The 24,768-nt window shown below is 36.2% G+C and overlaps 1 protein-coding gene across 2 annotated transcripts in view; it reads right to left on the minus strand.

Annotated features, from left to right (window-relative positions):
- Positions 1 to 24,768, minus strand: part of tnni3k (TNNI3 interacting kinase) — a 118,954-nt gene that overhangs the window by 40,100 nt on the left and 54,086 nt on the right. For both annotated transcript variants that reach the window (NM_001204821.1, XM_031899931.1), the window contains 3 exon segments: positions 1,447 to 1,556; positions 16,076 to 16,208; positions 23,330 to 23,382. In NM_001204821.1, the coding sequence (NP_001191750.1) occupies positions 1,447 to 1,556; positions 16,076 to 16,208; positions 23,330 to 23,382 (296 nt within the window).

Genomic DNA, 24,768 nt, shown 5'->3' on the forward strand with positions numbered 1-24,768 from the left:
CAGCATGCAGCAGAGATTACTACTTCTCCCTCTGATATTTACATTAGGTAACAGAGAGTTAGATTTAATGTTAGTATTAGGCTGTTTTCTTTGTAACAGTAGAAGCTCTTTAGCTGGTAAACTGTATGCCCTCTACCCCACAACTCCTTTCCCATGACCCCTTGCTAATCCCACTGCCCCATCTACACTAGCTTTCCCAGTAAACTCAAGCTCACTCCCCCCTTACCTAGTTTAAACACTCCACCAGCCTCTTAGCCATTCTCTCCCCTAGCACAGCAGAACCCCTTCCATTGAAGTGCAATCCATCATGGCTGTATAGATTGTGACCCAAAGAAAATCAGCCCAGTGCTCCAGGAACCCAAACCCTACGGAGTTCCAGCAGGCGCCAGGTAAAAAGAGGCCCTGCACTTACCATCTGCCCTTAATTTTGTAAATAAAGTATTTCCACATCTCTGGAATGTTAGCCTTTACACCTACATATTCACGTTATGCACATAATCCAACAAAAAAAAAAAATCTTTGAAACCTACATTTTTGTCATGAATGAAATCAGCTGTCTTCTTTGTCAACATATCTGCTGCTGGTAGACTATCATTAAACTGTATACTGATAAGGTACTGATAAAATAGCTGTTTGTAAACCCTTTGTTCTTGTTCCTGAAAGAGATTATTGTTGTATATGTCCTGTTACATCCATCAATACCACTGCATTCTCATCAGTAATGCTTTGTTCAAGCATTTCTATTCATCCTGAATTTCTTCAAGTTATTGATTGATTAATGTTCTTATATAATTAAAGGTCTCAAAGCATACTTACTTGAAAGTAGCAGAACACGAACATCACAATTTATTTTATACAACATGAACCGTCACTTATTGGCTTTTAAATATACAGCTCAGCTACCATTTGCAGCTTTCTACAGATAAAAGTTCTACAAAATGAATACATTTGACACAATGGTATGGCACATGTAATGGTAATAATGGCAATGGTATGAAATGGTATGGCACAGGTGTGTTTATGAAGCTGTGTAATGTTTTTATGCAAATATGTGTAAAATACTTAAGTAAAAAGGAGAATTCTGGGTTAACTCAAAACACAGCATTTTACATTGTATACCATATTTAAAGCAAAATTTGTCTGCTTGCCCGTAATAGTTGCATTTATTGGATTATGCAATGTCATAGGTGGTGTAAGATAATTACATCATTTATATATTAGTCTGGTGTAAAGTAAACACACACCTTTATAAATAATCCAATTAGTTCTTTGTACTGGATTTTTTCTCACAATTATACCTTAACTAATGTTAGAGCACAACAACAGAGCATTACAAATAAGCCATTTAATTGTTTTGTCCTAAATTGATAACCCCTTTATATGTATGCCCCTAACTATAATGCAAATTATATATATATATATATATATATGTTTAGTTATACTTACTTCAGGGCAGGCATTCCATCCTCTCATTAATAAAGAAGATATGGGCTTTGGAATGGAGTATCCGATTGGCGGTCTTATATGGTGATAAGCCATGTCAGCTGCTGCTGCCGCTAAACAGTTATACAGTATGGTAGCATTACATGTCAGGTAATACAAGTACAAGCATACAAGTACAAGGAACTAAAAAGTACAACTTATGATACTAAATTTGTGGTTTAAAGAGATACTTACATAAAAAAATTAAACCTTTTCATTTATCATATTTATCATAACATTGTATTTCCATGATATTTATAATTTGCCTTCAAATTATTTGCCATGGCTCTATGTTCCCCTATGTTTCTCTATGAGGGGGCTGCCATATTTGTGCAACAGTAGGCCGTTAGCATTAGAAGCTGTAACTGACAGGCTAAGAAGGGACAGTCAGGTTGGCAAAACAGTCAGGTTTATGAGCTTTAAAGGAGAAGGAAAGGCAAAGTCACTTGGGGGTGCCAAAATTTTAAGTGACTTAAATCGCCTACCTTGTACCCTGGGCTGGTGCCCCTGTTCTGAGAGAACAGCACCATCCCAGGGTACCTGCAGCGCTTCCTCCTTCCTGATCGATCGCGCGCATGCGCAGTAGAGTGAAAAGCCAAACTTTAACAGAAAAATCGGCTTTTCACTCTAATGCACATGCGCCAACCACTGGCATTTGCCGGGAAAATGAAGCAGGAAGGAGGAAGCGCTCGCTACAGGTACCCCAGGCTGGTGCTGTTTTCTCCTAACAGGGGCACCAGCCCGGGGTACAAGGTAAGCGATTAAAGTCACTTGGGGGTGCTTAACATTTTGGCACCCCCATGTGACTTTGCCTTTCCTTGTCCTTTAAGTAACAATTACTTACAAAAGCAAATCCATCTCTGAAAAATAACCAACATGACCAATAGGTAACTTTTTATGTACTTTTTTGAAAAGTAGTTTTTTAGTGTCAGTATCACTTTAAAGATCATGTGCCTTTACCACTCATCACCAGGTGCTGTGATTGTAGTCTTTCATTTAAATCTCTAGCTACCCTATATTAGTTTAATACAATGAAACCATTGCTAACTAAAACTGGCCATACACTTAAATATCTGCTCCTCCTTGGGGTGAGCAATATTGTATCAATATCAGTTCAAATAATCAGATCACATTGACAGGATGCAGAACGTTGGGGAAGAAATGCATCAATGAGCCAATGCCCTCCTCGTCCTGACCAATCGACATCTGCGATCACATTTTCTTGAAATTTCAATGCACCATATATACATAAAATCAACTTATCATTATCTGTTATTTCAATAACAATGTAAAATGCCATGAACACTTAACTGTGAATGGCATGTACTGTGGGGCAGATTGGGCAGCACATCTTGATAGTGTAAAGTTTCAAGGAAAAGAGAGTTGAAGCCTATAAGTAAATGCCTAGTTCATAGTTTTTACAAAGCTTTTTATTTTATTTTATGTGTGTGCTAGACTGCCAATTATCTTGGTTAATTTTTTTATACATAGGATAATGCAGCTAAAAAACATGGTGGTCTTGTTGAATAATGACATGTTTCTATAACACCAATATTACTTGTGTACAAGGCACCATTAGTACCTAAAAACATTTTATTATAAGTATAAAACTAATAGTTTTGTTGGTTAGATTAAATGGATATACTATAGCTCCAGGACCCAAAAATCGAGATTATAGGAATTCATTAAAATACCTTATTTATAGGGCTGCAGCTCCCCAATCTTTCAGGTCACAGTGGGTTTCTGTACACTTTTTTATGGCAGTGCTTTCTTAAATGGGTCTTAATCCGTGCTATGATTTTTGCCCTGCTATAATGCCCAGAAAATGGGAAATTAAAGAAAAAAGATCATGGGGAGTGGCATAGCTGAAATGTTAGGTTCAGTGTTCTTTTAAGCAACACAAAAAGCATGGGCCTAGGGGTGCATATATAAATTAGTAGCGTAGATTTGAAAATTTGTAGACAGTGTTTCCCTGTAATTACTGTTATTCACACTAAAAAACGTGGAGGCTTTTCAAATACAGGTGCTTTTGTCAAATCAAATCAGGACACATTTCACAGTTGACACATGCCAGATTACTTAAACAGTCAGTCAGTTTCATTTTGATTTCATTTTCTGGTCCCTCCAGTGTTCCTTCCTGCTCTCACCATCAGCCTCCAGTGCCTTCCTAGGGGTCAAGTCAGCATTCCCCCCTTTACAGGGCCCAAAATACCAGACTTGTCAGGTACTCTGCAGTGGGACTCCAACCAACACTGTTCATTCCAACTTGCTAAATCCCACAGGGCCTTCCTACACCCTAACTATCCACTCCAACCCTGACTGGCAGGGTTCTTGCTGGGAAACTACTCCCACTTACTCCTTGGAGGGACTTTTAGCTGCCCATCCTCACTAACCTGAACTACGTCAGACTTCTATAGTGTGTAATTACAAAAGTTAGGCCCTACATAGCTTAGTTTTCCTACCTCTTCCTCTGATGACTTTCTGTGTGAACCTTCTACCCATTAGGCATTCTAAATTTCCTCTGCCAGTCCTCTTTGTATACTCTTTCTAGATTCCACCCATTCCAGGACTTTCCAAGACTCTGTAAAATCACTGGCTCCCTCTTTTACAACTATTAACCTTTTACATAACCCAAAATCTCCTCCACCCCCTTACACATCTATATATACAGAAACAATGTAGCTACTGAAGTGTGCACCTACCACCTAATGCTTGAGCTGGTGTTCAGTCAGGTCTTGGGACTTTTAATAGACTGGTGCATTAAGGATGTGTGACATACAGGGGCGCTGGTACCGTGAGACAAGTTGAAAAACTCACCTCAGGCAGCAGCATCCCTGAAGTTACCAGGGGCGGCAAAAAGAGCCAAAGTTACATTTTTAAAACAGAAATTTGGCTCCTCTAGTGCAACTTCACTCTCTACACTAGCTATGCGGCCCCCCTGGACCCCCTCCGGTGCTGCAAAGGTAAGCACTGGGGGGCTGAGGGGGGTGGCATCGGAGGACCCACCTCAGGCGGCTAAGGGGGCAAGAAATGCTCCTGGTGACATACAACTAGTACCATCAGCCACACACAGTTGTTTTAATTTGTGAGCCAGGCAGTATTTTGTAGGAAAAAATACAGATGGGCTGATTAGAAGACCAGTGCTTAAATATTGCATGGATACATGGATGGGAGATATATATAAATGCGGTGAATAAAAAAATGATATTGATGTGACCTGGTATGCTGGTCCTTCTTATAGGTATTTACATGTTTTGACCTAGCACCCGCTTATTGCACTGGTTTAGAGTGTGGACACACAATTTGAATTGTTTGTCCATATATTGCAATATATTCAAGATGCCCAACTACTTTAAAGTCATCCCTGGCCTGTACATATACTGTAAAAATATTCAGAAAAAGATTCTATGACTAGACCCCAGTTTTGAGGTTACCTTTACCTGTAGAGACAGTAGAAGAAGGTAACTGCCCCACTGATATGTTAAAATATGGCTAGGTGAAAGATTTTCATGTACTGAGACAAGACTCGGAAAAAAAAAACATTTTTTAAAATTGCACATGCACATTTCTGCAAAAATAAGAATATGTTGAAGGAAAGTGCATTAATGATCTGATTTATAAGAAATGTTCCATGTGCATACAATTTTCTCTTTAGTTTTTAAGGAAAGGGCAAGCCATAATTAGAACTAGGTTATATTTTTCCTTCAATTAAAATGTTAACATAGGGGTGCATAAGTTCATTCCCTTGCTGTGTCAACAGTTCTGAATTCCAGTTTGTGTCAAGTTAACTGCTCATTAAAAATGTAAGTTATATTGACGCATTTAAAAAAAAAAGCAACTCAAAGTTGGTCCTAAATAATTTTTATTTATGCTGTTGCTTTTAAAATGTTTTTTAACAGTTCTGTTTTTGCTCTCCTCCAAAAAATGCAAGGAGTACAGGTATTTGATCCCTTATCTGTAAAACCCATTATACAGAAAGCTCAGAAATAAGGGAAGGCATCTCCCATAGAGTCCATTTTAAGTAAATAATTCTATTTTGTTTAAATGATTTTCTTTTTCTCTGCAATAGTAAAACAGTCCCTTGTACTCTATGGAAACTAAACTGCATAAATTCATAATCGCAGCAAAACAATCCACTTGGGTTTATTTAATGTTTAAATGTTTTTTAGTAGACTTAAAGGAGAAGGAAAGGCAAAGTCACTTGGGGGTGCCAAAATGTTAGGCACCCCCAAGTGACTTTAATCTCTTACCTTGTACCCCGGGCTGGTGCTCCTGTTAGGAGAAAACAGCACCAGCCCGGGGTAGCTGTAGCGAGCGCTTCCTCCTTCCTGCTTCATTTTCCGGCAAATGCCAGTGGTCGGCGCATGCGCAGTAGAGTGAAAAGCCAATTTTTTTGTTAAAGTTCGGCATTTCACTCTACTGTGCATTTGCGTGCGAGCGAAGCAGGAAGGAGGAAGCGCTGGCAGCTACCCCGGGCTGGTGCTATTCTCTCCTAACAGGGGCACCAGCCCGGGGTAAAAGGTAGGCAATTTAAGTCACTTGGGGGTGCCTAACATTTTGGCACCCCCAAGTGACTTTGCCTTTTCTTCTCCTTTAAGGTATGGTAATCCAAGTTACAGAAAGATCCCTTATGCAGAAAACCAAGCATTCGGGACTATACATCCTAAACCTGTAAAACACTAAAAAGAGAAAGATTACCTGTGGCCCAGGCCACAGTGGAGCATATGAAATATAGAGTTGGTATAGGTAGCACTTTTAGTCACTTTTTGATTGTGCATCCAATCAGTGAAATAGCTTTCAGCCATCAGATGCTGTTGCAGCTTGGCTGACTAAAGACTTGCTCTTGTTGGGCCCTTTAGTGATGGGGTTCCCAGTGCTTTTAAAACCTCCTTCATACCTTTCCCCATAATTTCTCTGGGCTTCCTTGTCACTGGTTCCTGGCCACTAATTGTCCTTACCTTACCATCCACTGGCATTTAATTTGGGATTAAGGAACTGTTAGGAAAATAAATATTTTGGTAGTAATATATTTTTTAATTAAAGTAGAAAGAGTGTATCTTGTAACCCTAACTTTGAGTACATATTTTACCATATTTGCTAGTTAATTAAGCAGCATGTTCATGTTGTGTGACCAGTTTAAATAGACTGCATTAAGCTTCTATTAAAGCCACACTGTGCAGGGCTGATACATAATTTATTTAGACGCACACAATGTGACTGCAAATAAACATGTACATGAGTGAGAAAAAGTTACTTCCTGGATATTTTAGGACAACCCTAAGCTTGGGTTTAAGGGGTGTTTCACCTTTAACTTATCTGTTAATATGTTAGAGAATGGCCAGTTCTAAGCAACTTTTCAATTGGTCTTTGTTATTTGTTATTTTTTATAGTTTTTGAATCATTTGCCATCTACTTCAGACTCTTTCCAGATCTCAAATGGGGGTCACTCACCACAGCAGCCAAAAAACTATTGTTCTTTGAGGCTACAATTTTATTGTTATTGCTACTTTTTATTTCTTATATTTCTATTCAGCCCCTCTACTACTCATATATCAGTTACTTTCTCAAACCACTCCCTGATTGCTAAGGTAAAATAGAACCTAGCAACCAAATAACTGCTTAAATTCCTAACTGGAGAGCTGTGGACAAAAAAGTAAAATAACTAAAGAAAATGCTTCTCAAAACTGTACCATGTATAGTAGCCACAAGCTTATGCACAGGTTGGTGTGGTTGCTCACTAGTTCCTACAGACACCTGCAGCACTGAGGACTGGTCGTGTAGGAACTAAAAATTACAGATGCTGCTGGGCGGCATGGTGCCCTATAAAACATGCCACTCTAGACCTGGGCCTTTGTGGTTTTAACGTAAACAAATACAGGTATCGGACCCCTTATCCGGGAACCCGTTATCCAGAAAGCTCCGAATTACGGAATGCCCGTCTCCCATAGACTCCATTTTAAGCAAATAATACAGAATTTTAAAACTGATTTCCTTTTTCTATGTAGAAATAAAACAGAACCTTGTAATTGATTCCAACTAAGATATAATTAATCCTTATTGGATGCAAAACAATCCTACTGGGTTTAATTAATGTTTTATTGATTTTTTAGTAGACTTAAGGTATTGAGATCCAAATTACGGAAAGACCCCTTATCCGGAATACCCTTGGTCCCGAGCATTCTGGATAATGGATCCTATACCTGTACTGAATTTGTGCAATAAGCTATTCATTTATGAGAGCAGGCTAGTGTTTAAAGTTCCTTTATACTGTATTTAGAGAAATTAGATTACAATATGGATAGTATGTAGCATGCATTGTATTTTATGAGCACAGAACATTACAGACAAATAAATTAAAATTATCTGTGATGTATTGTAACTATATAACATTTAGAAAAGTTAATTTCCATAAGACGTACTGAAACAATAAAATATTATATATCAAAATTCAGCTTTTGTATTTAAATAGTAGAATAGTAAGGCATTTAAAATATTCATATATTGGGCTGGAGTTCTAAAAACTGACTAAACTAAACACATTCCCAAATGAAATTAAAAAGAATAGCTGAGAAATTGAGCCAGATGGTGCATAGTAAACACCTTATGTAACTGGTAAAATGAATGGGAATGTCCAGGGTGCCTTTCTTAATAATATACAAGCCATGTGATCCTATATTGTTTCATCAACACTTCCTAGTTAAAATGCAAATCAAATCAATTCAGGAAGTCTCCTTCCCAAGCAAAATTAATATTTGCAGTTATTTACAATCCTGGAGTATTTTTTATATCCTAATCTGGTTTGGTTAACCAAAGTAAGTAACTAGAATGCAGGATTTATCTGGCTTTATTTAGTCAATGAGAAAGTAAAGTCAAGAAAATTTGTTGTGACAAAAAGTTGCTGTGTTTTATTGCTTTAATACAATGTCACTGTGCATTAAAAGAAGTAGAGAAAGGGGAGAAGAAATGTGTGTCTTGGTAAGCAGGCTGGGCAAGTCTAACAGGTAAGAAGAATTAATTAATACATTATATAATAAGCGCTGTATTTATTAACTTGGAGTCAAACATCACTGGTGATGTTACCCATACCGACCAATCAGATATTTGCTTTTGTTTTCTAACTTGTAGGTAACCATTCAGATCTAAATGTTGATTGGTTGCTATGGGCAATATCACACATAATGTTTGTGCCCAGTGTTAATAAATACGACCCAATGGTGTTACAAAATTCAAAGGTTTGAAGTCAAGGTTCGAACTTTGAGGTCAGTTACAGTGACCAATTAGCAGGTAGCATTTACTAGTTACCTACTAGTTACTAGTTATAAAATAGTTTATTTGTTGCTATTGGTTACTGTGCCTTGGCAAATGTTGTGCATTCCTTTGGCTATGAGTCTACTTAACTATAGTGACCACTAAGCAGGTAGCATTTACTTGTTACCTGTTTATTTGTTGCTTAGGTTTACTGCACCTTGGCAAATGTTGTGCATTTTATCACACCCATCTCTGTGGATATTAGCTGGAGAACCAAGCATTGGAAATGCATAGAGTTGACAGAAGAAGCACAATAAAAGCAAATACCTAGGTTTTAGAACATGTGAGTGAAAATGGTTAAGGCAGGCTTGCATTAAGATGACTTAATTTTAGAATAAGATTTTTCATTTATCAAAAATATTTTAATAAAGGCATCAGTGCTCCAATATCTGACTATCTTCAAAATGTCTCCATGGCACAACAACATCAAGGTTTTGAAATTATTGTCCTTTTTAGGGTTTTTGCATATCTGAAAATGCACCATGAGTAGTGATGAGTGAATCTGTCCCGAAAAATTAGCAAACGAAAGTAAAATTTGTGAAACGGGCAAAAAGTTGCAAAACACCTTTGACGCGCAACCTTTTTTGTCATGCACGGTTTTTTTTGTTGCCCGTGTCTTTTTTTTGTTGCGCCTGCGCCTATTTTGCTGCAATGTGCCAGATTTGTCATCGTTATTTTACATAAGTTCTGTTAGAAGAAAAAAAATCTGTACAAAATTACGCAGCTTTTACACCGTTTTTTACACGCCGAACCCTGGCGATGTCGGGCATATTTTTTCACCATTTTTTACACAGCATAGAAATCTGCCCCATAGTGTAGCTTTCCTTTTTTGCCTGTTTGTTCAAGAAATAACACAAAGCACTGATTATTATTTATTAAAACAATAGGCAAAAAGTATGTCGGCATAAGCCATATTCACTGCATTCATGTTGAAAAGAGTGTATACTGCCCCTTAAAGCTGGGTAAAACATTTACACATGAACACATTTATTGTCTGCCTCTGTCAGGACTGCCTCGAGACCTGCCGGGATTGAAATAAGGACCAAGGAGAAGGTCTGGTGACAGGCAATGAGCCTAAACGTGGGAAGTGATGTCACCATCCATGGCCATAGGTGCCTCCATCTTGTCTGGATCTTTGAGATCAATTGCTTGATCTACCCTTTTGTAAACAAACAGCAAAATTCAGCACTGAAGTAAACTAGACCCAAGCTAGAACTGACACCAGGGAGGCAACTTAAACCTGTGCCCAGAATTGGTCAGACATTTTGGAGAATTTAAATCATACTGTCTACAGACCATCCTGAAATCCTTTTTGATTTCAGTTGATCTGTCCAATTAGAAGAACAATATTTAGACATAAAGTTGTATGGCCAGTTGTACAGTATCCATCCATTTCGCCTGAATGGCTATTAGTCAGGATCGCTCCAATGTATTTACTTCGGACTGGTGTAGTTTTCTTCTAACAGGAGCACTGCCCGGGGGTTTCAGGTAAGTGATTACATTACTAACATTTGGCACTCCCTAGTGATTGTAACTTTCCTTATCCTTTAATGGGGACAGGGTGAAAATTCTGACAAATATAGTGGGTTTTGTCTATTTTTTGGACTTTGCACCCTCATTATTTGTAAATGATCCCTTGCATTTCTTCATTCAGCTCATATAAATAAACAATTTCTTGTAACAAATGTTCTTTACTATATGAAACAGGTTTTCAACCTAAAATTCTGCAGAGAACCATAAATGCCGTTTATGCTCTCTTTATCTCTTGGTTTAAATGCTAAATCCAGTGTATTCTACATCCAATAGCTTATAGGTTATCTGCTATGTAAATGTGGGCCCTACAGCCAAATTTCAACTTGAATAGCTAAACAGCAGTTTTTTTATATAAATTTGTGTTGTGGTGGAAAATGATAACTGAATATTGTGAGGTTACAGGCAAAATAGGCTTAACTCCTGAGGGAAAGGGGCGTTTAAAAAAAGTTCAAGGCAAGTCTTAATAATGAGGGGTTTTAATTTCTGAGATATCGACTGGAGTAATAGTCCAGTCTGCACATTAAATGGAAACAAGTTAATACATTTGCTGCATGATAGTTTCAAGTCAGGGCCCACTGTCTAGTAACTATCACAGGATATGGTAGTTAAATGATCAAGCAAGATAATGTTATAAGGCTGTCCCATCAAGTACTTAGTTACGTTTTTTTCTGGTTTTCTCAAACTTTTATAACCTATGTATGTATGGATTGGAGGACTGGTGGAAAGCTCGTGTAATTCTAATATCTAAAAAGGAATTACATTTTCGACCTATAAGTCTGATATTTGATACTTTATTAAGAGATCAGATTTAACAGGACAGATAATGTAACCTTTTTGAACTTTGCCTGATGATGTTATTAGGGATTCCTAATTTCTTTAAAATTACTTATTGTTTAGCAGTGAGTCTGCAACAAATTGGAGCACTGGTTTTACCCATTTGTTTTAGGAAGCAATTCTGTTTTTGTGTGAGTATTGATCCTATTTGCCTTTATCTACTTGTGTTTTTCCAAAGCCTATTTGTTCCCCCTCAGCTGCCCCTTATCAATACAATACTGTCAAACGTAGGCAATGCTGTTTTCATGGGGGCAGCTTCAACTCTATGCTTGCCAAAATGAAACACAGAGACCTGCATCTATTCTTCAAGGGAAGAAAACAGGGTGCAAAGTGCAAAACAATGGTGGATTTTGCCCATTCTTTGCCATTTGCACCTGGCCTTGAAGTGCAGTTAGGGTTAGTGAAGCATGTCTAGCAATCACTTAAAATAGAAAAATAATGTGAATTACAAAATTGATTAGAAATTGATTAGAAAAGCACCCTGAGTAAGTTCACATCAATTTAATATTTATGTATTAACCAGTACTAGTTCAGGGAGAGAATTCCATAACTGTACAGCTTCCACTGTAAAAAAAACTCTTTACAAATATTGGGCCTGATTCACTAAAGGGCGATAAAACGTGCGCTATTCTTATTGTGCGCTAAAATTTTTACCGCCGCTTAATTTTGGCGATTTTTCGCACGATTCACTATAAGCATACTCGCGCTTTTTTACGCGCGATATTGCAAGCGTTATTTAACTCGCGAAAGACTATTTCAATGCGGTATTTGCCTGTACATGCGCTAAATTACGCGAATAATCACCGAATATGAATGGTAGCATAGAAATAGTGTATAAAAATTGTCGAAGCATATAAATGGTGTATATAATTATTAGCCACATATAAATAGTAGATGCTTATAAATAGTAGCCACTAGTGATGAGCAAATGTGTTCTGGTTTCTTTAGTGAAAAATTAGCAATTCTTTCGAAAGATCCCCGAAACGGCAAAAATGTTGTGCGGGCAAAAAAATTGTTGCCCGTGACTATTATTTTTTGACACTTGTATCAATTTTTGGATGTGCGGTGAATTTTTGCGTGGCGAATTTTTTCATGCGTTTTGCCATTGGCGGATTGTTTTGCGAAACGCATGAAAAAATCCGCCGCGAAAAAATTCAACGCAAGTCCAAAAATTCGCTGGGAATCCATGCCTGGCGAAACATTTCATCACTTGTAGCCAAATAGAAATAGTTGCGCAAATGAACGCACGCCATGTTAGCCATACACGCCAATACTTGCGGAAAATTACTGTATTAAAAATGAACATTTCGCTACAAACTGGCGGCTGCGTCACTCTGGGGGAAACACAGACTTGAATAAATAACACTGTAAGTCCATATTTTATTGCAAAAAATCATTTACTGTACTTTTGTATAATTTTTCGCCTGCCTGTAGTAGGTGTTAATTTTCATATAGCCGAATGCGATATTTAGCGCGCAAAAGTTATAGTGAATCATGCGATCGTATTCTTTTCAGCGCGGAAATTAACGCAGAACGGTAAAACTAGTGCGAGAAATACCCCATGCGAAAATGGCGATTTTTTGCACGCGATAATACTATGGTGAATCGCTCGTTTTTTAACGCGAAAAAGCGTGCGATAATTTTTATCGCCCTTTAGTGAATCAGGCCCATTATATTGAATGGATGACCTTGTGTCTGTTGGTAAATAAATCATTAGAGATTAGTGATGAGTGAATCTGTCCCGTTTCGCTTAGCCATAAAATTCGAAACGGCAAGAAAATTCGTGAAGTGGTGAAATTTTTCTTTTTTTTTTTGTCACCTGCGTCTTTTTTGCCGCCCACGTCTTTTTTGGTCGCCTGACAGTTGGACAGCACTGCTCTATTGTATGCACTAAAGAAAAGAATTGGTTGCACATTTGCCTTTTCTGTCTCCATTATAACAACATTATTTCCATTATTTATTGGAGCCACACTCTTAACCTGCATATTTTTACTATTAATATACTTACAAAAAAACTATTAGGCTTAGTCTGTGCCGCAGCATGTTCCTCATTTCCTATTTTTGGCTTTCTGGTTCTTGTTTTACAACACTTAAGGCTCTATTAATGATGGCTTGAGCCTTTGGGCTCAAGAAATTATAAAGGAAACACCGCATTTAAAGGAGAAGGAAAGGCTAATAAAGAGTTAATCTCAAGCTGAAGGCATAACTTTATTTGTCTCAATAGTGCCCTTAAGTCTCCCCATATTTCACCTGTTCAGATGATCAAAAGCCAAACAGGTTGGTTCCCATAATGCCTCACTCCTGCACCGACACAGAGACCAAGTGTACATGCTCAGTTTGTAAGACTATGAGTCAGCTTCCTGCTGATTGGCTCAGATCCACATTCCTAAGGGGGGGGAGTGAGTTCTTAGCATTCTTGAGGGAGGGGGGAGCAGGAGAGGGGAGAGAGCAGAGAGCTGCATGTTTCTGGCACATGAATTTCAGACACAAGAAATCTTTTGACAGAGAAGTCATTGCAGCATTTCTGTGAGTGCTTATGGCTGTATTTACATAGACTTTTCTTATAAAGCTTACTTAGTTTTTAACTTTCTTTCTCCTTTAAATACTTACATGAATAAACGCCTGTATTTATCATCAGCACCTGAAACTTCACATATATGAAATGAATATTATATATACCATTCCTTAATGGATTGAAGTATTTATTTATGGACAAAACTAATTCTTAGCAGCCCATGTATACTGATTAAATTAAGCTGAAATATGTATGAAACATAGTTCTTTTTTAATCATTTTGTAGTTGCTTTAGTTATTTATTAGCTTTTTTTCCACTAAGATCGATATAGATTTGTAAACCAAGAAAAGTGAGTTACATCCTATGATCACATAATATTGCTCTGGAACTGTGTTTCATATAACTTCATTTACTAATTGGGCTTATCCTTTTATCCTAAAGAGAGAACTCAGCATGCTAGCCTAGTCTTTGATCATTAAAATGCTCCTTTCCAATGCTCTTCTCCATTCTCCTAACCCTGATCTGTTTTAGAGGCTCCAAACATGCATTATTTCTTAAATTCTGTCTTTTTTCTTTTCTAAAATTGATTTAAACTGCATTTGTAAACACTAAAAACCAAATACTGATTTTTTTTTTAATATAGAGATAATTGATAAAATATGTTATCTGTGTTTCTTAGCAATTACATGCATGGCTGGAAGCTATTTTTTGGGTTGGGGTGTGTAAAATGTATCTTTTTTTTGTAACTTAAATTTTTTATTAAGGAAGTAAAGAAAAAAGAAAAGGTAAAGTATACATAAACATGGCATATAAATGACCGCAGCAGGGAGGGGTAGCGTCAGTGGGTGGCATAGTCTCATTGGATATTCCATAGATATGTGGAGGAAAGGTTGTGTGGTTTGGGTTCCCATGTCCTGGGTTCTGTTTATATGGTCATGGTTGTTGTTATGTGGCCTTGTTTTGATGGTCATTGTGGGCTTTGTGCAAGCGGGGAAGACTGTGCTGATTGATATTTCCTTGAGTTGAGTGTGTGCCCGGTTTGGGTAGCAATAGGGTCTATCATTTTGGTGTAAAATGTATCTTTTAATATACACCAAATGTATTATAAAAGTCATTTTACATATTTGATTTTAAAGAATTCTGTTTCTTTCTTTCTTTCTTTAAACTTCCTTTTGAATGTTTAGAAGCTACTAGAATCATACATTTAAGGATGGAAATAATTAATAGTAATAGGATATAGGGAAATAGTGTATGTATGTGTATAGTTTTCTTTTTATTTAAGGGGGTAGGTATTTGTATTTTGCTAAATCAAAGTTATAAAATGAATTCAATGTAAAGGTTTTTTTTCACCTGATTCTCATCAATGTGAAATCAAGTATCTACAAGCAGGCAGGTTTATTACTTAAGATACTGAAAGTAAATGTCACAAAACCATTCAGAGCATTTATTGGCTACAAATAATCTAGCAATACTGAAAAAAAGAGAACTGAAAATGTAGGTGAGGTCTTTGAAATGAACAGTTAAATGATTTATAACATACATGACAAATGAATGACCTATCCGAGTTGTGGGGAAGCACCTAGCCTCAGTGACGGGGATATCATATTAACTTCACACACCAGGTCTGCTAGAGTAATTTGTTGTTCGTCATAATACATGACAATTCCATCTAGTAACAACTGAACTCGACTGAGCTTTGCCTAATACATATAGGGTTCTTCAGTTGCTTTAGAAGACTTTAGCTACTGGAACCAGGTCAGCTTTAAACAAAAGCCTCTATAGTCTATATAACAAAGAGCTTTACCCGTAGCTTTGGCTGCAGAAGCAACCTTCTCAAAAATTAGATGTAAATTAAATAAATAGATTAGATGTTCTGCCCTCAGGGAGTTTAAATGTTTTTTTGTTTTTTTTTTAAACTCTCTTTTCATTCCAGTTCTTTTTAATTAGCCATCTTTCTTTTCTTTATTCTTTTTCCAACATATCTAACCCTTTAGCCAGTCAGGAAAACTTTTGTAAATGGCAAATAGATTGAACTGCTGGGAATACTTCTTGATTCCTCAGTTAGATGTATAATTAAACTGCCCCCCTTTTAAACTTCAGTGTCAAAAATGCCAATATATTATCAGAAATCTTTCCATTATAAGTCTTGATTTTGTCATACACCATCAAGTTTGTTCCTCTTAATATTTGCACCACAAGCAAAGGTAAATGAACCTTTTGGTTTTGGAGTGTTAACTTCTAGGTTGGTGCATCCTCTACTATAATACTCTGCTGTTAGCAATAGTATTACTATTATTTTAGCCTTATTGATTATTGGTAACTAGGGCAGCTGCATTTGTAGTTTAGTTCTATTATATACATCATTTATTACATTTTTAAAAATAAGACGAAGAAACATGTTACCTGGCTTTAAGTGAGCAAATGGGATTTCTCCTGTTAACAGTTCCCAAAGACACAAAGCATAACTAAAGACATCCGCTTTAATGGTATATCGAGTGCACTGACTGAATACTTCTGGAGCCATCCAGCGTAGATTCTATAAATAAACAAACAGGCATCACTGCACAAGACAAATTAAACATTGCAGAGAAGCGGCAAAAAGACTCAACCAAAAATAACATTAATGCACTTATTACATAGAAGCAGATAGACAGAAACAGGCAGACAGAAAAGGCAAACGGAGGGTAAAGGCATGGGCACAGTACAAACTCAACAACTGTCATTATGTTCTCAAAAAGAGCTATAATTATAGTAGTTGAATTCTAAGCATTTATGGAATGTGACATGCTAGCCTCAGGGAAATATGGCATGCATATATATTTTCCAACCATTCTAGCCTTTTAGATGTCTCACATATTGTGAGGCCTTTGGGAGCAACATCAAATGTGGTTGCAAGCAACATATTGCTCATGAGCCATTGTCTGGTTGTCACTGTACTAGAGTGCAACTGTTCATTTAAGGAAATATCCACAGGGATATTATCAGCTGCACACATTGTTTACTATGGAAACAATGAAGTCTATTTCTAAACTTTTTGTGTGACAAAAGGGAAATAGGGAAAGTAAGACTGACTGAATAATACGAATACAGCACATAGATGCAGGACACAGCCCACTATTCATTCAAACAATGAAAACATGTGGCTTTGTGTGGTCACTTTTATCCCAGTTTAGAAACTATACTGCTTAAGTTGTATTATTTGTGATGTTAATGCAGGTGAGACTGATCACTATAGATCAGCAATAAATTGCATGAGGTTATCATTCACAACTTGATCACATTTTTAAATAAAAAAATATTGCAACATTAAAAAAGTTCATTTTTTTGTAGACATATAATGCAGTTAAGTTAAGTTTAGTTTTTGCTTTTACTGTATAAGTGCTCTACTAGAGGCTTTTAATTATTAAGCATATGGCACAACTACATTATTCCCTACTACAAATCCATAACATTAAAAGATGCGGTTCAACTTTATATAACTTTAATGCATCATAATAAAACCAATACAGTGTCATTTAAAAGCTTTTTATGGTATTCAAAAAGGCAATATTGAAATGCCCATCCATAAATGTTGCTAGGGTTAGTGACTCCCATTATCAGCTAATTTTCAAGATTACATTCTGTCCAGAAAGCTACTGAACAATACCTTTAGTTAGCCTATGTCTGCTTTTTCTGTGCACATTCTCGATTTGTTTTGTTTTGATTTCAGACCCAAGCACATTCACTAAATCATGAGACCATCCATCCTACTGTGTATTAGCCATTCTAACCATCCTAATATTGAGTATTAGCAGACAAAGTTTATACTTCAAATCCAGAGGGATTTCAGTTCAGTGCAGAAAACAAATAACTCAAAGACCAATTTTGTGTGCTTAGCATTTTCCTCCTCTTCTGTGGCTACAGGCATTGAGGTTCAGTATATAAAACCGCTCCACATAGCAAAACCCATGAGTACATAGTGTTGCTTTTAGACTAACAGCAGGACTGGGATATAGGAGATTACAGAATGAGACTAAATAAATAGGACTTTAAGAGCAAAGCAATACCTACAGGAAAAGCTAGAAATGGCTTTATAGAAACCAGTGGAAATCCTAGTAACTGATTTAATCTTTTATGTCAATAACGGAAGATAATTACTTGTTTATTCAGTCTTAGAAGCCCTTAGAAATATTTCTGGATGGTCTCACCAACTCTAGAAAAGGCAACATTTTAAGCGTTTGTTACCACTTACTGCAAAAAAAAACAAAATACTGTTCCCACCAGGTGATAAAACGCACCCTTGAAGATGCTAGCCATATCCATAAGCTGTGTAATGCATTCCTTTGTAAATGCCTACAATAGACCAGACTTTATATAGACTTCTGGCAAACACTGCCACGCTCTTTTTTTCTTTGCAACATAAACAATTTGTCTTGTGTGCCATAGAAGCCATATGTAAGAATATTCTATGCTTTCTCCACAATCGTTAAAGAGCTTGCAAACAACACACAATATAATGGCAGTCATCTGAAAAATAAATTGCTTGTATATCTGGATCTGTTATACTGCAGTATCTGATTTGTCTCATATGGTTTCATTTGAATATGTGTCTGAATGCATTAGATGAGTATTTGTCCTGTGCCGTAATGTAACCTTGTAATTACACATTATATATGGACAGACTGCACATGAATAAAGAATTGCTGACTGAACTGTAAAATCCCAAACAATACAGCTATAATCTGTAAGCCATTAGAAACAGTCAGTATTATAATAACAACAAATCCCAAACAATTAAGGAATAAATATATAAAAAGCTTGTGTATTGGTTATCAAATGAAAGAGCTTCTGGGAAGTAAAAAAAAACCCTGCTACTGACTCATACATTTAAATATAACTAGAATTTTCATACTTGGCAAATACCAGCTAAACATTTTATGCACAGTCTACATCGGAATAAGCTGCTTTTCAAAACATGTTCTTAGTTTGCAAGCAATGGTATCTGAAATGCACAGCTTATTAGGCCAACTGTGGCAGTGAATGGATTAGCATCCCTAAGAAATACTCCATTATTAACAAATCATTTCCTTATCATTATTCATGTGTACATCATTAAGTTCAACTTGTAATTATAACTTTGTATGCTAGTTGTTGCTGTGGCAACAGACATCCATAATGTTGCATTCTGTGGTGGCGTGAGCTAGAAGCAAAACTATAGACAGACATTCTATTTTTTTTTTCTTCAAACGAGACTGATCTTTTGTTTAGTAACAATGTCAGGAAATTGGTTGTATTGTAAATGTTTATCGTGTAATCTTTAAATAAGACGCTCTGCATCAGTGAACTATTAACTCGAGGGGAGATATTGGATTTCTATGAAGAGAAATTGTAACTTGAAGAGACAGAGTTGATTGTTTTTGTGGCATTTGCAAAGGATAGCACAAGCCACAGTATGGATTTTCCAAGAACCTTTTAGTATTAGTTGAAGTTATTCAGACATTGTTTAATTTAAAATTAAGGGTATAGGGGGTATACTTAGTTTTCAGAAAGGCAACAAAGTCTAGCTAACTACAGCTAAGTGACCAATGAGCTTCTTTCTGCTTCATCTTGGTGCAAATTTACCCTATATTTTAAGCATTTCATTGTTGCACTGATTTCTGACAACCATACATACTGGAAAGACTCTCACGGATTTTTGATCACTCATTGGTATAGTTGTATAGTACAGATGGCTCTGTTTGGCAGTACTCATTGTTTTTATGCAACTTAAGCTTACCTTTAAGTTAGAAATTAAAAAATAAACACCTGCTTTGAGGTAACTGGTGCAGCATCCAAGGGGTTGGTGAGTAACATGTTGCTCACAAGACACTGGTTGGAGATCACTGGTATAGAATATCATCTGCTCATCATTCTCTCTACAGGAGTTCCTAAAAATTCTCTCCAGGGCCCTTTATTACTATTGTCCTAACATTTCCCGAGTTTCCTTATCACACAGAGATATTGTATATACTGTATATCTTTGTCTTTTTTCTACCTAGTTTTCATAGACAATTGTTGTCTGAAAAACACACAAAACTGCACAATCTAATATTCACCTTTTAACTTTTACAACAAGGAAGGGCTGCAGTGTTGTATTTAAAGATGCAGGATTCGTTTCAGGATTCTGCCTTTTTAGGCAGGATTTACATTCAGTCAATTCAAGTGCCTGGCTGAACCGATTCCAAATCCTTAAAATCACATGACTTTTAGTCATGTGAACACAGAAGTAAAGAATTTTGTAGACACAAACTTCTACCTATGCTTTCTGTAGCCATATGCTTATGCACATAAGGATTGGGTTTAGTATTTGGCTCAATCTGTTATAAAGGATTCGGGGTTTGTCCAAACTCAAAAATAGTGGATTCGGTGCATCCCTAGTTGTATTTTTCACTATGCTTAAAAATATACTGAGACTAAAAAACAACTCTACAAAATCTTAATGTACATTAGGGGTATATTTATCATGAGGTGTAAAAAGTGGAGTGAAGCATTACCTGTGATGTTGCCTAGGGCAACCAGTCAGAAATTAGATTTCAACAGTTAGAAAACCAAAGAAAAGCATCTGATTGGTTGCTATGAGCAACATCACCGGTAATGTTTAACTCCACTTTTTACACAGCATGATAAATATACCCCTAAAAGTTACCCATAGGTCATGTGATCCCTTTTCACTGATAGCTCTGCTTTGGTAAATAATTGTTACTTGAAGTTCCTAAACCTGATTGTTTTGCAACCTCAATCACTCAGCTATAGCTTCTAGTGCTAACAGACTACTGATGCACAAATATGGCAGCCTCCTTATAGGGGAACATGGGGGGTCAGAGAGCTAATGTAAAAGCATTGGACAAATAATTTTAGGGCAAAACTAAAAATAACATGCAAAGTCAATGTTTTGATAGATGTTTAAATTCTGGTGTCAGTATCTCTTTAAGTGCTGAAGATACACTTCCCAGTGACTTCTATAGTGTTATAAAAGGATGCATTTTTTTTTTTTAATCTTAACAAATTGCAGTCATAAAGTCATGAGTTATTGCCATGATTTTTCATCAATTGCAGAAAAAAAACGGTTTATGTCTTTGTAAGTTGAAAGACAAATCTGAATGCAAATATGGTAAATACAGGTATGGTATCCATTATCGGGAAACCAATTATCCAGAAAGTTTTGAATTACCGGAAGGCCATTTTAATCAGATAAGTCACATCTTTAAAAATTGATTCTTTTTTTGTCTATAATAATAAAACAGCACCTTGTACTTGATCCTAAGATATAATTAATCCTTACTGGAGGCAAAACAATCCTATTGAGTTTATTTAATGTCTATTTTTTGGTAAACTTAAAGTATGGTAATCCAAATTAAGGAAAGGCCCCTAATCCAGAAAACCCCAGGTCCTGAGCATTCTCGATAACAGATCCCATACCTGTAATATGTACAGTAGCTAGTGCAGAGCACAAAGTGTTAATGTGGTTTTATCAGGAATGATTTGTAACAAGTAACCTGTTTGCAGTCAGTGAAGGTGTTGAAGCTATAGATAAAAGGTGGAGGACATGGATCAGAATTTTGCTGGTTGTTATATTGTTCAAGGGAAAACATAGAGATTTGCTAACAGTTAAATAGTAGTTGAGGTTTTACTATTTCTTGAGCTATTGAGAAATAGAGACTAGTTTTAGTTTCCAGCTGACTGGTTATTTTGGGGTAGTTTGCCAGTGTGATAACCAATGCGCATATAAACCATTGCATAGTGGCCTTCTGCTTATCTGTAAGGAGGGAGTTGTTTATTCAGAGCTCATGTCTATTTAAACTAATTCAGCAGATTACAGGTAAATAGTAGGTGTAAAATTAAATAATAACCTATTAGTGCTTTATAAATACCATAAATATTAAAATATGTATTGTTTTACTTTATGAGTGCTATTTATCTTACCTATGTTGAAAACATATATTTACTGCCCTTTAAAAGCTTCTCATTTGTTGTAGTAATTTAAGTAGGGAACACTGTACTTGCAGTTGCAGGAAAACCTACAGTCCCAAATGATTTTCTTGAAACAGGAATATGAATTTGCGTTGCATTTTTATTTGCTAAGAATGAGAATTTCATATAACAGTATGTCAGGCTACTTATTCTGACAGACAGTGAGATGTTTGGTCATTTTGTGCATTTTATAGCATTTGCCAACAGGATACTGCAAAGCACAAGCAGATGAAATAGATTTCATGTTTATCCTTAGCTGCCTCCCATGATTTTGATGAATCAGCGGTTGCACAGTGCTTCCTACTAAATGATTTGCCTCTGCAGTAAAAGCAAAACAGTCTGTTTATTTCAGCATCTGTATGGGTTTCATTACTAGTAAAAATAAATCATCTTATAGGCATGTGACATAAATTGCACAAATTTAGCATATTTTCCATGTATATGAAGATAGAGGAATTAGAAAAATAAAACAATTGCTCAGGGTCACAAAACAGTTTTAGAAAAATTAGTTTTGTCTAATATTTCTTAAGTAAAACAGTGTCATAGCCAAAAGGTTTTCAGTATGCCCTCTCAGGTGATTGTGCAGCTCCCACCCACCAGGCATTACTACCCTTGGGAGGGATAGCATTAACCTAGTCTTCAAAAAGCTTAAATAAAGAACGCAATAACCAATTACATAGGATGAGGCTGTTTCACCACCCAATTGCTACTCTACTTGATGTAAAGAAGGCTGCTATGGGATTTTAATCAAAGACCTTAAGGTTCTGACATATAGATTGATTGTTGGCACATCTAAGAATGAAGCAGACAACACCCCAGAAATCAGTAAAAAACAAATGGGTGGGATTGTCTATGCCTTTCCCCCTAAAGCATAAGCCATCCCTAATAGACCCTGGAACTTGGCCTGCAAGAACTTGATATTGGAGCATACCATGTGAACCTGACAGTAAAGTGAGTATGCACAGAGAACCATACAGCCTTTTTGTGAATATATGTCAGTGAAGTGAGATTTTGCATGGAATGGACCATAACCCTTGTGTGCCACAATATATAATAAGCCCTAGGGATGATACTCCTAATTTATCTGACAATAGTGGCCTTTATCAAAAATCGACTTTGGAACCTTACAGTGTTTTGCTCAGCATTTTTAGTGAATAAGTCTTAATAGAATATTTCCTTATTTATCAAAGATGAATAGGACGAGAAATCAACATTTATATGCATCATTTTCCATAGATAGATAGATGATAGATAGATAGATAGATAGATAGATAGATAGATGATAGATAGATAGATAGATAGATGAACTTTATTCCTCATGTGTAATACCAAAAGTTCTTATACTGAGGGTAAGACAAGCTGATCATACAAACTACAGAAAGTGCCTAATTATATGATAAAGAGATACTCTAAGACAGTGCCAAGTCAGCAAAATGAAGGGCATTATGGCAGTAAAGAAAGATTGAAGTGGTAAACTATATTGATTAAGAGAGAGACGTGTACTGTAAAAGCATCAGCAGTAATACATGACCCTCTGTCTAGCTAGTAGGTCAATGAATATTGTTAACAGACCTAATTAAAGGAATGTTAATTAAAGTGCATAATTATTAACACACAGTTTTTATATTTTCACAAAGTTATCCTAGTATATCAGTAAAGTTTGCAAACCCCAGGCTGTTTAGTCATGTTGTCCTCATCCAGTGACAGGAGAAATCTCGATTCTGGTTTAAAAAAAAAGGACAAAAATAAACCTTTTAGTTAACTAGAGAACTACATTTAAAATACTGTATGAAAAAGTACTGTAACAAAAGGATTTAAGCTGCTAATTTTCTCCTTATTCTAAACATGACAAAATTATGATCTGTTTATATTGTTTATTTTTGCATGTCATTGTTTCTGAACAAAATACTGTTCAGAAAAGATGCAAAGCTGTGTTTAGTTTAGAGCAGTTTTACTTGCTCAAGTATGGTGTGCCAAAGTACAGGTATAGGATCAGTTATCCAGAAACCCATTATACAGAAAGCTCTGAAATACGGGAAGGCCGTCTCCCATAGGATCCATTATAAGCAAATATTTTTTACGTTTTAAAAAATGATTTCCTTTTTCTCTGTAATAATAAAACAGTATCTTGTACTTTATCTTAACTAAAATATAATGAATCCTTATTGGAAGCAAAACAATCCTATTCAGTTTATTTGATTTTTTTAGTAAGGTATGGAGATCCAAATTATGGAAAGACCCCTTATCTGGAAAACCCCAGTTCCCAAGCATTCTGGATAACAGGTCCCATACCTGTACTCAAAATTAATGAGTGCTTGTTTAAGGTAAAAAATCATGGGGGGGAGGCAAAGTACACAAAGTAACAATGACCTTAAAGTGAATTTGTATGTATGTATGTATGTATATCTTTATTTATAAAGCGCTACTTATGTACGCATCGCTGTACAGTAGAATACATTAATACAAACAGGGTGTTATAAGATAATAGATAAATACAAAGTATAATAATAAATACAGATAAATACAGCAGCAATAAGTTAAGAGTCTGAAGGTTTATTAAAGGGCAGAGAGTCAGTGACGTAACTACCTATACAGTCATGATGCTGCCAGCTTACATACTGAGTCCCATTAAGTTCCATAAGAAAAACTTATCTGAGATTTTATCTTGTGGATTATCTTGGGGAATTATTACTTCATCATTAACTCAGTTAAAGTTTATGGGAAATTTGGAACTCGGGTTCCATTCTCATCAAATAGAATGTGACCCATTGTTTGAGGTTGGTTTTTCAATGTTTTTTTTTTTTAGATTTTGGGGTGGGTTCTGATCATGTATCAACTCAATAAAGACTTTCTTTTACAATGGTTTGTGTCTGTATTTTTTTCTTGAGAGCAGACTTCCACACTAAATAAGAGGAAACAGACCCTGCAGCTACTGGGATACACAGTGGGCCATTGACCACTTAGCAGTTTATTTGAATCCCCAAAAGTTTTGAAATGTTTTAGGGGACACTCAAATAATTTTTCTAGGGGGCCCAGCAGGCCCTTCTTGTTAAGCCACTAATCACCTATTGTATATGGGACACACTTTATATGAAACCGCTGTGTTA

Source organism: Xenopus tropicalis, chromosome 4 (assembly GCF_000004195.4).
Source record: "Xenopus tropicalis strain Nigerian chromosome 4, UCB_Xtro_10.0, whole genome shotgun sequence".
In the NCBI taxonomy this organism is placed as follows: domain Eukaryota; kingdom Metazoa; phylum Chordata; class Amphibia; order Anura; family Pipidae; genus Xenopus; species Xenopus tropicalis.